The sequence below is a fragment of the Hoplias malabaricus genome, chromosome 15 (assembly GCF_029633855.1).
Source record: "Hoplias malabaricus isolate fHopMal1 chromosome 15, fHopMal1.hap1, whole genome shotgun sequence".
In the NCBI taxonomy this organism is placed as follows: domain Eukaryota; kingdom Metazoa; phylum Chordata; class Actinopteri; order Characiformes; family Erythrinidae; genus Hoplias; species Hoplias malabaricus.
The window spans coordinates 6,400,335-6,416,269 of NC_089814.1; the positions used below are offsets into that span (position 1 = coordinate 6,400,335).

General features: G+C 41.6%; 1 protein-coding gene across 1 annotated transcript; it reads left to right on the forward strand.

Annotated features, from left to right (window-relative positions):
- The first annotated feature begins 1,611 nt into the window (after window positions 1-1,611).
- On the forward strand, window positions 1,612-15,543 carry alpk2 (alpha-kinase 2). Its single transcript, XM_066646378.1, has 11 exons — window positions 1,612-2,655; window positions 3,091-4,419; window positions 7,763-9,320; window positions 10,242-10,395; window positions 11,964-12,094; window positions 12,407-12,445; window positions 12,545-12,840; window positions 13,388-13,476; window positions 14,173-14,390; window positions 14,547-14,595; window positions 14,771-15,543. The coding sequence occupies exons 1-11, from the start codon at window positions 1,612-1,614 to the stop codon at window positions 14,970-14,972; spliced, it is 5,109 nt and encodes a 1,702-aa protein (XP_066502475.1). The 3' UTR covers window positions 14,973-15,543.
- The last annotated feature ends 392 nt before the right edge of the window (window positions 15,544-15,935 follow it).

The window sequence follows — 15,935 nt, forward strand, 5'->3', positions numbered from 1 at the left end:
ATGTGTAGCTTGGCAGAAAGGGTCTGAGTTTTTGGACAAAGCATCTCGAGATATCTTTGTTCTGGCAGGAGTGACCACTCTCTTCCGGCTGGTCCGATTTTATGATGTTGGCATGTATTTGGGTTCATTAAAGTCGTCATATTATTGTCACTTAAAGAGAGGGTTTATTTACAGCTTAAAGGGGAATTTCACCTATATTTCTGAGTCTGATGTTCAGTCAAAGGGGATTGATCTGAAATGGTTCACTCAGATATCTTTACAGTGGTGGAGATAGGAACCAAGGGTTGTGAGGTCTAGAATGTACCTTTAACCATTGTGTTTGCCATTCCAAACTAGAGAGAAAATGGTACAAAGCCGTGCAAGACCGCATCAGATAGACAGTATTTAACGTTTCATCATTGAGAGGCAGGATAAATATCAAGCTCCATTTTGCTTCAGATCTGAACCAATCCACAGCTGTGGGTCTATCCTTCCACCGTGAGAAGACAATTCAAAGCTATGTGTCTGAAAGAATGTGCAGCTGTCAAACCTGAGTAAATTAGCTGTGAAGAAAGAGAAAAGGCTGCTGATGTTTCGGAACAATAGGCTGGCCCCAAGAGCACAGACTTCTCTGTAATTTGAATTCTGTGAATATCTGCTTTGCTTTGGCACATTTGGCTGACATTAAATCTACAGTTTTGTGCTGTAATTCTGTAACTGAGATGTATTACAGGTCCTCAAACATTTATTACTCATGTGGGTGTTAGTAGTTGAATTGTTCTGAGGGAAATCTGACCTTGAAGGATGATACGGAGGTGGGTCAGTTGGAATAACTAGTGACAGGTTCTTTGTGGAGAAACAGACAGATTCATCAGAACAATGCCTGCTAGAGGGAGATGAAGTCTTTTCTGAGTTGCTCACTATGATAGAAGCACGTACATGGATTTGTTAGGTAACATAACCTTATTGGGCAGTTAGCATTCTCTTCCAGACATGTTAAACTCTTCAATCACTCGATTTAATCATGTGTTGCCCTCACCACCCACCCCGTCTTGGTCGCATCATGTGATGGGGGTGACCTAGCTATGTGTGGAAATGGCAGCTGACTTAAACTGGGGAGATTAGCGCAACATGCAGCATTTTGATTATGTTGTCTAATGCGCTGCATCTCCTCCTTCATTCTTGTTACAGGTCAAGTCAAACTGCAAAGTGTAAAAATGAATGGTATCTCTGAGAGAAGCCTAGAAGGAGAATACACCTTCACAAATGGAAAATGGACAGTAATATTAAAGCTTGTCAGAGTAGCTGGGTAAACACTAGCCTGCTGTGTTGTTGTACCAATGCTAACCATTTTAGACCACCACTACTAAAACTGAATGTGTTTCTGTTGCTGTGCAGTATCTGGTCATCGTTCTTTCCTAGAATGCCTAGCTTGTATTTCTTAAAATTAATTTTGTAAGACATCTGACAGCTAAACAATTATTTCATTATTTTGAAGATCCTGGAAAATGGAAAAAAAATAGACAAGTGCTTGTAAAAGGGTTTATTATTTTCAGCCCTCTGTGACCCTTCCTCTCATCCATTCTTTTGATTTTGTCCATTGACAGTGACCCAGTGTGCAGTAGAGAGGAGATGACAGCAGATCAAGGCAACAAGGGCATTCCAGACGACCTGCTGTTCTCTGACACGTGTACCATCAAACCTCCCATAGTTGAACAACCGTCTGTGCATGAGGAATTCAGCCATGCCCTGGACCAACAAACTCAAGATCTCCCCAGTACTTCACCCACAATGCTAACCCCTAGCTTGGATATTATAACAGAGGTTGAGATCATGGATATGCAAGTGGAGACAGAAAGTGTCAACCTCTTAGTTGACGCCCCTGCTCAGACTGTTTATATGGGGACCAACACGGTAGAAGGTGGTGATGTTGGGAATTTAGCACATGTTGCACAGTTTGGAAATGAAGATGGCAGTATTTCCGAACTAAGTACTAATACTGCAAATGATGATGATGTCACAGCAAGGTCTGAACCTACAAGGGACCTTAATAGTGATGTTTCTGATGGATCTACTAACAAAGGCATTGTGGAACATGTAGTGCCTGAGAATGTTCCATCACAGGATGTAAAAGTTGATAACCAGGGGTCTGTTTGCACCATAAAGAGTCAGGATTTGTCAAAAGCAATACCGACCAGCTTACCAATGATGCCTGAGCATTCGGAAAATGTTGCAGAGTTTGTGCCACACAGTTTTGACCATAATTCCCTTGATCTGACATCAACCAAACAAGAGTCCCCAGTTCTGGAGAGTAAAGAGGATGAAAACATACTGCTTATCTCAGACAGAAGTTATTCCATGCAAACTCAAGGTCAGTCACCATCACAGCTTCTAAACAGAGAGTCTGCCGCAGTAGGCAACATACCAGACAAAGACTTTAAGACTGACAGGACAAGAGAAATCCCTCGGGGTGTTGACAAAGTATGTCATGGGGAGATTGTTTGTAACTCGGACGTGGAGAGTTTGGCCGTCTCTCACAATGACCGTGAAATAGTTGAGGAGACTACACAGAAAACAGACCCTAAGATAAGTGCCATTGCTCAGGACCCTGTTGGTCATACTAACTCTGGAATGAGTGACTTTACGAGGGAACTTAGTTGTAAAACTGACCCTGAGGTAGGTGACATAGTTGAGGATATTGTCTTTAAGGCAAACACCAGATCAACAGTTAGCAACCTCACAGAAGACATTTCCTATAAAACAGAATCAGTGAGTTACACTAGAGAACATAAACGGCATACCACTGATCCCGATATGAGCAACATTTTAGGAGAGACCCTCCGTCAAATAAACTCTGAAATAAGTGATATACATTGTGAGACTATCTGCAACATGACCTGTTCAGTAAACAATGTCATAGGGGCTGCGTGTAACAGTGGTACTAGTTCTGAAGTAAGTGGCATTGTAACTAAGACTGCCACAGATACAGGTTGTGAAATACAGTTTGGTGTAGAAGAGACTGACGCTGAAATAAATCACATACAAGTAGAGGTTATGCTAAATTCTAGCAAAATAAAATGTGACGGAACTGCAGACAGTTCTGTGCTTAAGATTCAAGGAATACAGGAGCCTCTGTACAATCTCACAGATGAACTGAACAAGCCAGACACATTGTTTGCCGCTCCAGTTTTACGACAGTCGTTCACACAACCCAGTTCATCAGAACTCAGTGACAACAATCTGGAGGGCAATGACAGTGTGTTGATCTTGGATCAAGCAATTCCTAATCCAGATGCCATTCCAGAGGACAGCACAGCAGACTCAAGTGCTAATTTGTTGGAGAATGTCTTGACTCAGACACCACAGAGTCTTCTTACAGAGTCCCAACTGGACATAATGGCATCAGAAAATTATTTGCAAGATGATCCCGTGACAGACAGAAACCCACACATTTCAATACCGATGCCCAAGCAGGTGGAGTCAATGGCTTCTCACACCAATGACCCAGTGATGTCTAACATGATGGAAAATAGCTCTGACACACATCTTCTAATCTCTGGTTTCCTGCAACCCACAATCAAAACCCCTCTGGTTAGTCAGGAAGCTGAGAGAGACCTGACGCCACTAGATCTTTGTTTCACACCTGGCATTGCCCAGGATTTAGATTGTAGCTTAAGGGATATACAGGGAGATTGTTTAGAAGTGACAGATGCAAGATACAGCAATGAAAATCCTGAGTTGTGGGTGGACGCTTGCCAGTTTCTGGCACTTGAGGAGGACAAGGGATCTATTTTTGATGAGTGGGGCCATTCTCCAGCCCCTAGCTCTTCCAGGGCCTCTCCAGACAACACAAAACCTTGGACTTACTCTCAGGGGAGGGGAGATATGATTGGGCAGCTTGGTGATTGGGAACTCCCACCTGTCGAGAGATGGTCATCCTCAGACAGCTGGGCTAGCGCACTCTCAGACTGGTTCCAGACCGTTAGTGTATTACCTGAAAATACTCCACTTGGGGCCACCAAAACAAGTAGGAGCAACAGTATTAATCAACCCCTACCCTGCATAGGTATCCAAGGCTCCAAAGATGAGCAGAAGGAAAGCCAAGAAAGTCCTCCTGATTCTGGACAATTGTGCCTACCTCCAAGTCCCACAGAAGTGGCCGTAGATTCCCAGAGCAGTAGAGTGCCAAAGGATGACAACTCTGTGAAGCCACTGCTACAGCTGGCAGACAAAGACATGTATCTCCATGCTCAGTCATACACTCCCTGGAGTCAGGATTTACCAGATGGTTCTGTAGACACACAGAATGAGATAAGATTGAAAGGAGACTCTGTGAACTCATCTGGAGACTCTGTGCCAATTTTACAAGATGAGATGACAGTTTCTGGGCCACCTTACACAACAGGAAAACCCACAAACCAGCTTATCCATAGCTCTAAGGTAAGATAGTAATTATGCTATTGTTTTAACAGCTGTGGACTGAGGGAAAATCTGTGGCAACAGTTATACCTTCCACATCAGGGCACAGGTTTTTTAAATACTATATATATCTCCAGTATGAGACTCTGTCATCTGGGATATTCATTCTTATAAAGCCTAGGTCTGATTCACACAGTGATTTTAAATGATTTTGTTAAGCCAAAAATTTAAATATTTATGATACTTAAGATTCATTAAGTCGCAGTCACACAGCTTCAGGGGCCTGGAGGGGTTCGATTCCTGCTCTGGGTGACTGTCTGTGAGGAGTGTGGTGTGTTCTTCCTGTGTCTGTGTGGGTTTCCTCCGGGTGACTGTCTGTGAGGAGTGTGGTGTGTTCTCCCTGTGTCTGCGTGGGTTTCCTCCGGGTGACTGTCTGTGAGGAGTGTGGTGTGTTCTCCCTGTGTCTGCGTGGGTTTCCTCCGGGTGACTGTCTGTGAGGAGTGTGGTGTGTTCTCAGGTGCTCCCACTTGTTTCCTCCCACGGTCCAAAAACACACGTTGGTAGGTGGATTGGAGACTCAAAAGTGTCCGTAGGTGTGAGTGTGTGTGTGTGTGTTGCCCTGTGAACGACTGGCGCCCCCTCCGGGGTGTATTCCTGCCTTGCGCCCAATGATTCCAGGCTTTTACAGATAATGAATGAATGAATGAATGAATGAAGATAATTACTTTTATACTGACTCCACTGTAAAGCTCTATGATGATCCATGCTATTGCTTTACAGTCATTTCTATTGTGGCTATGTGGTTCGTCACTTTTAGCATTTTCTAATGTGTACACTCTCTCTCTCTCTCTCTCTCTCTCTCTCTCTCTCTCTCTCTTTCTCTCTCTCTACTACAAGTACAAAGCTTTGATCTCACAGTGACTGTTTTATTAGAATTATAATATTATAATCATACATTTCCAACAAAGTACTATATGTTCAATTTGTTATTGTACATGTGAATATGATTTGAGTGACACACACGCGTGCACACAAACACACACTGTCCCGCTCAAGCTGACATAGGAATACACACAGACGTAGACACAGACACACAAGAGTGTGTTTATAAGAGCTAATTATAGAGGATATAGTGATAATAACACACACCAGAGTCTGAGAACAGCAGGAAGGAGTGAGCAGGTGGACAGTAATAGTTTCATTTACAGTTTAATATATTTTTGGTGAGCGATTTCTTGTGATTTTACTTCTGCTCATGAATCGTTTAAAAGATTAAAAATTACAATAGTTTATTTGCAGATTAATGTATTAAACAGTTTAGTATTGATGCTATGTTGTATTACTTTGTTTCAAAGAAACAATAATGAATCAGAATAAGTATTGTATAAATAATATATTCAGATTAAATGTAATATTAAAAGTCACTTTATAGATATAGATAACTAAATATATAGAGTGACTTGTATTTGAAAAGACATGCCCAAATCTCACAGATCAAATAGCCATTTTTAATGGTAGAAATTATCTGAAAAATATTAGTTGTTTATTTTATAATATTTTCTCATTTTTACTAATTCTCAAACCATGTTTTTCTAAATGTAGTTTATTAAATTTTAAATCTACGCTTTACATGTTCTCAAAATATGAATTCATGAAAATATGAATGCATTTTACTGCATCACAGGTCTTCATCTTCGTGTTCAGTGCTGGTTTAGATTTAGTGTTATGTTTCATGTCAAAAACAAATTATCAAAATGATCACAAAGTTCCAGTTAATTCTCAAGATGTAGATTTGAACTCATTTTTTTTTGCCCCGGTTGTTGGTCAGTTTGTATTTGTGTAAAACCCTTGGTACTATGGGCCTAGTCTACACACCTCTGAGTGTCAGGCTGACTGATACAGCACAGCTGAGGAGTGAAATATGACTCCAACCCAAACTCACACCTCTCTGTCTTCCTGTGCTCTGCACACACCAATCCCTTAGAGTCTAGAGCCCAGTAGAGCTCTGTCATTGGCTCTAGGGCCTTCTTGAGATTGTTGGTCCTTATAATAGTAAGGAACCACTCCTCTGGATACTATATGCACTTTGCTGACCCCAGCATGAAAGTGTGCTACTTTTTGGAGTAGGAGAATATAATGAAAGAGGAAGGTATGTAAACACATGGGTTTAACTTTATATTCAGAGAAACTGTTCTTTAAATCTATTTCCAGGTTGTTGATGTATGTGTTTTTATATAATGATCATAGTAACATGGGTCAGCAGGTGGAACTAGAGCGTGTTGTCTTCATTGTCAGAACAGAATTCAAATTTGATTTTCATTGACTGATGGTTTGTGGCACAAAGAAATTATGTATCTACATATGTTTCATTAAATCCTGTTCTTCACATACTGTCGCTGTCCAATTAAAAACATGTATCTCCCAAAATAGTAACTTTACAGAGGAAGGGAGAAAGAACTCTTAACTTTCAATGGAAGTGAATGTAAACAGATTTTACTTTAAGTCATTTTAGAGAATTTCTATTGGTCCATTCATCATGAAATTAACAGCTGCTGGGTTCAAATGTAAAATAAAAATCAACAAACAATGGGGGGATTGCATGTCTTTAATTGGACAGAGAGAGTTCAGTCAAGTGGCAGAACTAGGTTTTTTGTTTGCTTTGAGGTTTTGTTTTCATAAATTTCCAATTGGAATAGATAATTTATAGATAGTTATAGATAATTCATTCATTCAAGGTCATAATACCAGTCATTCAGAGTGGTTTCATATAAAATGGTTTATCATAAAGTTACTGAATTGATATATTTACGGTAGCAGTGTACAGTAAAGAAACAGGTCACAGTGTTTACAAAAGTATCTTATAGTTGATAGAAATAATATTTTTAAAAAAAATTCTTTTTGCCACTATTTCATCCTTAGAACATCCCGTAGGTACCCCTCTGTCGTGAGTATACAAAAAGTACATTTTAGGCCAAATACTTAATTTTGAATGCTAGCCTGATATCAAGTATTGTAACGCAATGTTTCAGGCATCAGACAGGGTACTTAACAGTTTCCTGAAATAACTATGTGTAGGAGCTTAAAACGCTGGTCTGGTTCCCATTGCTGCCATTTTGAACAGTTCTGGGATGTTAATTTTGTCTGGAATACTACATGTCAGAATGACATTGTCTGCATCTTAACCATTACCTTTTGGGAATGGGTTGGAATGGGTCACTTGATTGTCAGGTTGATACTTTTTGATCTGCCTCCAGGTTTCCAAAGCATGTTGCAACCTACATAGTCCTAATGTTTATGCTATTTGGGAATGACCTTTGAGTATGTTTGGTACATTCTGACCTTTGGGAGTGTTTTTTCCCTTTAGTTGGAGAGTGACGAAGTCCGGAAAGAGACAGGAGACAGAACGTCCCAGTTTTCGAGAGACTTTGTGGAGCAAAGTGTAAGGAATAACTGTCCGTTGATGGTCTCAGGTTTCTCCAGTGACAAGGATCCTACAACTGGAGGTGGGAGTGTCCCCTGTCTTGACACATACACTTCTCAACTGGACACACACGTACCTTCTGAAACAGAGCACCTGACCCGAGCGGAAAGTGTGGAGGCAGACTGTCTTAGCACGTCACACATTCTTTCTCACATTGAGGGGATTTGGACACCGGAGTGTTTCCACAAACAAGATTCGCAAACAAGTAGACTTTGTAGAACTGACGATCCTGTGTTTATTATGCCGTTTGCACCAGTCAGCATTGGAACATCATTCCAAAATCCCTGCAATTTGAATGAAGAACAACCCTGCCCAAAGTCATCCCTAAAACCATCTCTCATTGGCATTAGCGATGAGGTTAGGGTAGCCAGCATTGCTGGAATCTCAACAAGTAGTGAGGAATCCTCTGACGACCAGATCCACACTTGCTCTCAGAAAACTCCTGAGATTGCATCTTCAGCTCGTGGAGACTTGGAAGAGATTTCATCTGAAGAATCCAAGACCAAAATCGAGACACAAAAAGCCAGTGACATCAGCTGTGAACTTTCCAAGCTAATCTTACTCACAGGCCAGCGATTTATAGTCTCAGAGGAAAAGCGCGTGGCATATGTCACTCTGGACTTGGATGACTTCCTAAATTTTAATAAGGTTTCAAGCGATGAGACATGTGACCAGGGAGTTCCGCCCTCTCTAAAGCTAGCTGACTGTGAAGAGCAAGTCACAGATATGCCTCACAAAACCCACAAAGCATCCTCTGAGAGCAAACCACGCTCCAAACACAAGGAGAAAACGACCGGCCAACAGCTTGGAACTCCAGCCAAGAAGCAGGGGACAGAGCGTTCGGAGGCACATGCTGAAGTTGAAACTAAGTCTCTTGGTCCTGATGATGGTAAAGTGACTGTATTTGAGACCATTGTCATAACAGAAAAAATAATGCCCAAATCTCAAGGGAAGAAGAAGAAGAAACATGGGACGGCTAAGCCAGAGAGTGAACACCTGGCTGAAGTACAGAATGGTGCAAAGGCAAAGGGCGCAAAAGTCAAAAGTGAAGTTTCGGAGGCTACTCCACCTTTGAAATCTGGGAAAGTGAGAGAGAAACCAGCACTGCCTCATATCTCTACACTAAACAGTGTCAGCGCAGACTCCCCACTCAAGGCAAGTATTACGAAGCAGCAGGTGGAACCAGAGGCAATTAAAGCTAACGCAGAAAAGCCAGGAAAGTCCACATTAAGCCAAGAGCCCCAAAGGACATGTCTTCCCAGTGCGCTGGATGATGACCTCATCAAACGCAGACGCATCTCTGCAGAGAAAAAGGAAGGAGTCTCTGTAAGAACAAGGCCACAACTACCTGCAATATTCCAGCAGAAGAAAGAGGAGGAGGTGGTCGTTAAGAAAGCATACAGTGAAGTTGTCAAACAGAAGATTCAGACGACTAAGGAAGGTATGAGAAAGGCATTTCCTGTCTAAACTTTTCAAAATGTCTGGTTAAATGTCTGGCAGTTAACATTGCAGATTTAGAGCAGTATATTCAGCAAAATAAGACTCCAACAAAAGACAACTTACAGTCATCATTAATGTAGCTTTAGTCAGAAAGTATAACAACTGATAACTGGAATAAGCCTTTTTCGAGATGTTTTTGCTGTTATGAAAAACGTATGCAGTTGCCATGTGGCCTTATGAATGATGAATTATGGTAAAGGGCTACCAAATATTCAAAATAAGGCTTTTTTTTAGATCGTACCTTACTTGGCAATTCTGCAAAACTGAAGGTACTTGCTAGAGGTACTGATATTGTCCGACCTTAGCAAGAGGTCTCACACTTCATCAGTGTGTTGGGATGTCAGCACTCCTGAATGCTCAAGACTTTGACCACCTCTGAGAGAAAATATGGGCAAATAAGTTTTATTGGTTTTTGTTTTTGTGGAATGTAAAACTGTAATTCAATATTTAAACATTCTCCTGCTCTTTATGAATTTTATGGTGACTGTTGCATAGTATTATAAGCGACAGTAGTTGCATAGTAAAACTGTTTAATTGTTATTTACAAAAACAACCTAAAATGTAGTTTGAAAATGGCAAGTGAGAAGACTTTTTTGGTCACTGCATTAGTTATGAGTTTCTAATGCACTGCAAAAGCAGGTGATCAATTTGGTCTGTTCTTAAGGATAATGTTTTATCCATACTATGTATAGGTTTTTATAAGTAAAAAGTCAGAATGACTAAATTGTGTATTACAGTTTCAAACTTACTATACACCTAATATTATCAATAGTTCATGAACGTGAGGGAAATGCAGCCAACTGATTAACGCACCTGTTACTTTAATAAAATAAACACTGCTGCGTTTTGTTGTGTCGTCTAGTTATTGTACCTCGCGTGGTAGCTGAGATCCAGGCTGCTCCAGTTCCTGACGACCCTCAGAGCATCTCTCTGTGGTGCCAGTTTAGCCCAGTGGCAGCAGACTCCTCCATCACATGGACCAAAGAAGGCAAGGTCCTGTCTGAGAAAAAGAGAGGGTAAGAATGTTAGCCTGATATCAAGTCCCTTTTGAGGTCTGATCATAAAATGTCTAATCTGATGTCCCACTGCCAGCTGTCAGCGTCTGTTCATTCTGCCAGAACAGACCAAAAGAGCTACACTAATGCTTAAGAGTCTGGAAGCAGAGAGTCGTGAAGACTGATATAAAATATATCTAGGACCATTTTAAATGAGGAAAATGAATAAATTGTGGGGGCATAATTTCTTTCATCAAAGCCAAGAAACTCTCTAACATTTTTTAGCTTAATAATTTACTCACTTAATCACTGCTAATGCCGTTCTCACTGCAGGTTTATTTTGAGGAGTTCTTTCGAGGGTATTCCTTTGATTGAAGAAAGGGTTATGGATTGCAACAATCCATTTGTTACTTGCTACAGCTCTTTACCAGAGTGGGTTTTCTCCGGGTGACTGTCTGTGAGGAGTTGGTGTGTTCTCCCTGTGTCTGCGTGGGTTTCCTCCGGGTGATTGTCTGTGAGGAGTGTGGTGTGTTCTCTCTGTGTCGGCGTGGGTTTCCTCCGGGTGACTGTCTGTGAGGAGTGTGATGTGTTCTCCCTGTGTCTGCGTGGATTTCCTCCGGGTGACTGTCTGTAAGGAATGTGGTGTGTTCAGCCTGTGTCCGCGTGGGTTTCCTCCGGGTGCTCCGGTTTCCTCCCACAGTCCAAAACGCACGTTGGTAGGTGGATTGGCGACTCAAAATTGTCCGTAGGTGTGAATGTGTGAGTGAATGTGTGAGTGAATGTGTGTCTGTATTACCCTGTGAACGACTGGCGCCCCCTCCAGGGTGTATTCCTGCCTTGTGCCCAATGATTCCAGGTAGGCTCTGGACCCACCGCGACCCTGAACTGGATAAGGGATACAGATAATGAATGAATGAATGAATGAATGAAAAAGATTATTTTGACTGTGATTGGTCCAGATGTATAGGCAAGGCCTATAGTGCAGTGTTCTTTCACAGGCCAACGTTGTGATAACAATGAACAAACCACATATTCAGCTTTGTATCCATACTATGGTGAAAAATCCGATTAATTTTCAGAAAGTTCAGGCCTCACTAGAGTGTTCTGAACCTCTTGATGGTGCTGTGCTCTGTGTTTTAGTGCCTTGCTCTCGATTTTGGCAGAAGTCTGAGTGAACATCAGTGCTGCAGTGATTCAGCCATGACTTAGAGTGGGAGCTGTGCTTGCTTTTTACATAACTGCATGATTCAGTTCAGCCAGCTTCTCTATACAGCTCAGATATGATCTCTCTGGACCTTGCTTAAAACAAATCCTTGCGTAAGTTCTGCATTCATATGCAATGCTGATTTTTGGTAAAGGGTAAAATGTGTTGGTGGTAACCTACTGAGGATTTTGGAAGGAGTTTTTAAATGTGCACCTATATGTATGACCTTCTAAGGCACATGGAATTCATAGCTAGTGAGTGGAAGTATAAGGTTTATTTTTTCTAATAAAGTAATGGCTCTCGCAAGACTCAAAACATCTATTTAAAACTCCCATAATCTCAATACTTTTTAACTTCCCTCTCTTCCATTTCTCTCCCTTTGTAGGGTGGCTGATGAGAGTCGTGTCACTTTGTCCATTTTGAAAGCCTGCAGTAAAGACCTGGGCATGTACCGCTGCAGTCTGACCAGCAGCATCGGCTCAGTGTTCACCTCGGACTACCACCTCACCTCGGAAGGTAAGATCAGGGGCCCGTCTAGAGGAATCGGTCTCAGATGATCGTGTAGCAGCTTAAAGATAAAGGATAAATGTGCTCAGCTCAACTCAGAGCAACTCCAGTCATACACGAGGAGCACAAACTGACCTCAGATCAGCGCTCTTGCTCTTGAGTAGTTTATCGATATTAGTTTACTCCAGATTACTCCCGTTGTAACATGTATTCGGGAACTTAAACAGAACCAGCTAATCCACGGTTACTGGTGAACCATCAGATTTTGGAGGGGATTTTCTAAATGTGTTGTTAACCCTTTGTTTACTCTTCTTGTTTCAGTGCTCATGGAACTGGTAATCCCCAGCCACAGCACACCAGGTGGGCCATCATTTCATTTTACTGTGTCCTCTAACATAAAATAGAAGAAATCTGAATACATAATAGATGGAATCTCTCTCTCTCTCTCTCTCTCTCCAGAGCCCAGGGAGGTGAATGGGGAAGAGGAGGATGTACACTGTGCTCCTCTTTTCTTTAGGGATGATATTCTGACTGATCAGTATTTTGGTGAGAACCAGGCGGCCAGTATTGTGACAGAAAAAGTCCACTTTGGGGAGGGGATGCACCGGAAGGCCTTCAGAACCACATTGCAAGCTGGCATGATGTCTACCTTTAACCCTGGACATCCCTGTGTGCTCAAGGTCCATAATGCCATCAGCTACGGGACCAATAACAATGAAGAACTTGTCCAGAAAAACTATAACCTGGCTGTGGAGGTAAGAATGAGACCTAACATCAGACCCAACACACTAACCTAACCCTTACCCAAACATTATCCTAGCCTTAAAACCAGTGTTGACCTTAATTTTATCGATTTGGACTTCCACATTTAAGACATACATGTCAGTAAACACACACACACACACACACACAAGTGATTAACGGAACTGAATACACACACATATCTGGAGCGGCAGGCAGCCTTGTCTTCATCCAGTGAGCAGTTTAGGGCACTTCAGCCATGGATGTTGATGGAGGAGATAGAGCTGTGATCTCACTCCCCTGCCACTATATTTCCTGTTTGTTTACAAGATCAAACCACCAGCGTATAGCTGAAAGGCCTGCTTCTCTTACCTTGAGGCCAAGACTGCCACAGAGTTACAGAGTTTTCTGTTTTCATGCTCTAAAATACTTTCCCCTCCAGAGCCTTGGCTGCTCAGTGTTTTCTTATTTGGACCAATGACTTGTAGAAAACAGTATATTATGTAGCTTTATTATTGTTGCTGAAGAATCATTGTGCATCATTGCCCTTTTCCCCTGTAGGAGTGTCATGTGCAGAACACAGCGAGAGAATACATCAAAGCCTACACAAATGCAGCCAAATCCACAGAGTCATTCGGAGAAGTCCCAGAGTGAGTACCACACATAGCTCCCACACAATAAAGTATTTTATATTTGCATTTTATCATCACGGTGGCGCAGCAGGGAGTGTCGCAGTCACACAGCTCCAGGGGCCTGGAGGTTGTTGGTTCGATTCCCGCTCCGGGTGACTGTCTGTGAGGAGTGTGGTGTGTTCTCCCTGTGTCTGTGTGGGTTTCCTCCGGGTGACTGTCTGTGAGGAGTTGGTGTGTTCTCCCTGTGTCTGCGTGGGTTTCCTCCGGGTGACTGTCTGTGAGGAGTTGGTGTGTTCTCCCTGTGTCTGCGTGGGTTTCCTCCCACAGTCCAAAAAAACACACATTGGTAGGTGGATTGGAGACTCGTAGGTGTGTGTGTGTATGTGTGTGTGTGTGTGTGTTGCCCTGTGGAGGACTGGCGCACCCTCCAGGGTGTATTCCTGCCTTGCGCCCCATGATTCCAGGTAGGCTCTAGACCCACTGCGACTCTGAACTGGATAAGGGTTACAGACAATGAATGAATGAATGAATTTTATCATCAACGATGCTGTATATTATACGTAAAGACATCTATTAAGGTCGGAATATTGGTTCCCTAAAGTCCTGTTACAGATGCAGTCAGAGTGAGGAGCCTTGCCCAAATATTTTTTATTGGTTATTGAACTGTTTGTTTTTAAGAGAAGGGTCTTAAAGATCATTGGGTGTGTTTTCCAGGATCATCCCCATTTACCTGGTACATCGGCCATCCAATGACATACCGTACGCCACTCTGGAGGAGGAGCTCATTGGAGACTTTGTGAAGTACTCAGTGAGGGATGGGAAGGAGATTAATCTGATGAGGAGAGACTCGGAGGCGGGGCAAAAGTGCTGTGCCTTCCAGCACTGGGTTTACACTCAGACGGAGGGAAATCTACTAGTCACTGACATGCAGGGTAAGGCCAGTTGATCCCAGTGTCCAATAACACTGGTTGTGTTATTACTGGTTGTGAAAAGGCCTAGATTAGATGGATAAGATTGGATCCAGGAGTGAGGTTGAAAATCCATCTTTAACCAAACTTTAACCCTGTGCTTTCATTATTTCTGTGTAGGTGTTGGTATGAAACTGACAGATGTCGGAATTGCCACTTGTAAGAAAGGGTAAGCGCATTTAGAATAATGTCACTGTATATTTTTACTGTTTTAGTAAAATGTAACGAAAAAAAAAAAAGAACAGCAGCATAGTTTTTCCCTGAAACTGAATACAAGAAAAGTGGGTTCTGACTTTAGCACTATACTGGAATATTAAAAACACTTTCTTTTTGTATGTGTCCAGTTATAAAGGGTTTAAAGGGAACTGCTCCACGTCCTTCATTGACCAGTTTAAGGCTCTACACCAGTGTAACCCATTCTGTGAGCTGCTAGGTCTAACATCCTTACAACCCAAACCCAAACGGACAGTGGCTCCACCAAAGCCCAAAACACAGCCTGTGCCCAAGAAAAAGACATTTGGCCCAGTTCTAAAGAGCAAATCTTGACTGGACAGAAGCCCTGACCATGGGGCATTATGGGTAAGTGCGGCATTACCTTCACAGGACTGCCTCAAGAGGGACTGAGACGTTTAGAAATGGGAAAACAAGTTTAAGAAAACACTGTGACTACAGAGATCAATAATAAGAGACTGCTGTACATCACTGTAGTGTCTCATCGACTGCTGTGTATGTGTGTGTGTGTGTGTGTGGAGGGGTTGGCATGAACATTACAGCAGTGTGATATGTGTATGTGAATACATAATTTTATGGTTGATGCAGTGATATTTATTTAGTAGAAAGTTACCAGACAGTATGCTATATTTTGATATAAATTATTGTACAAATTTAAAATACTGGTTTTTTCCTGTGTATTTGTGTTTTCTGTGTAATATTAAATTCAGTGAGTAACTTTGCTTAATTGGTTTTAGTAGGAGCAATGTAACACTGAAACTATAGTGTAAAACTGCTAGGGTAGTATTAATTATATTTGTTAACCTGCATGATATGGTTTTTATTATTGTACTTGAATAACTGCATTAAGAGAATTTACGTGGGTACTGTATAATGAACTCTTTCCTGATCCTTTATATATTTCATCAAGTCTTTATTCTAAAAGATATCTTAGGTGTACATATTTTTGTAATGCTTACTTAGTTTTTCAGCCTTTTCTTTTTCTTTCTTTCTTTCTTTCTTTCTTTGTGTTTTGTACAGTATTTGAAATATTTTTATCTGTAAGTTATTGGCAGTGTACTGTGTTGCATTATTTTCTTCTGAAAGCACAAAACTTAGATTCTGTTAATGATACTCTCCAACTTTTAAGGCAGAAATGTATTGGTTTGAGTAAAAAGCTGACATTTTTATCTGTACGTTTTTACTCATGAATTACCACAGAAACTCGTTAATAACTCAAGCTGTGTAGTTTTATAGCACTTTCAGTCTTTGTTTACTTTTATGCAGTTAGTGTCCCGA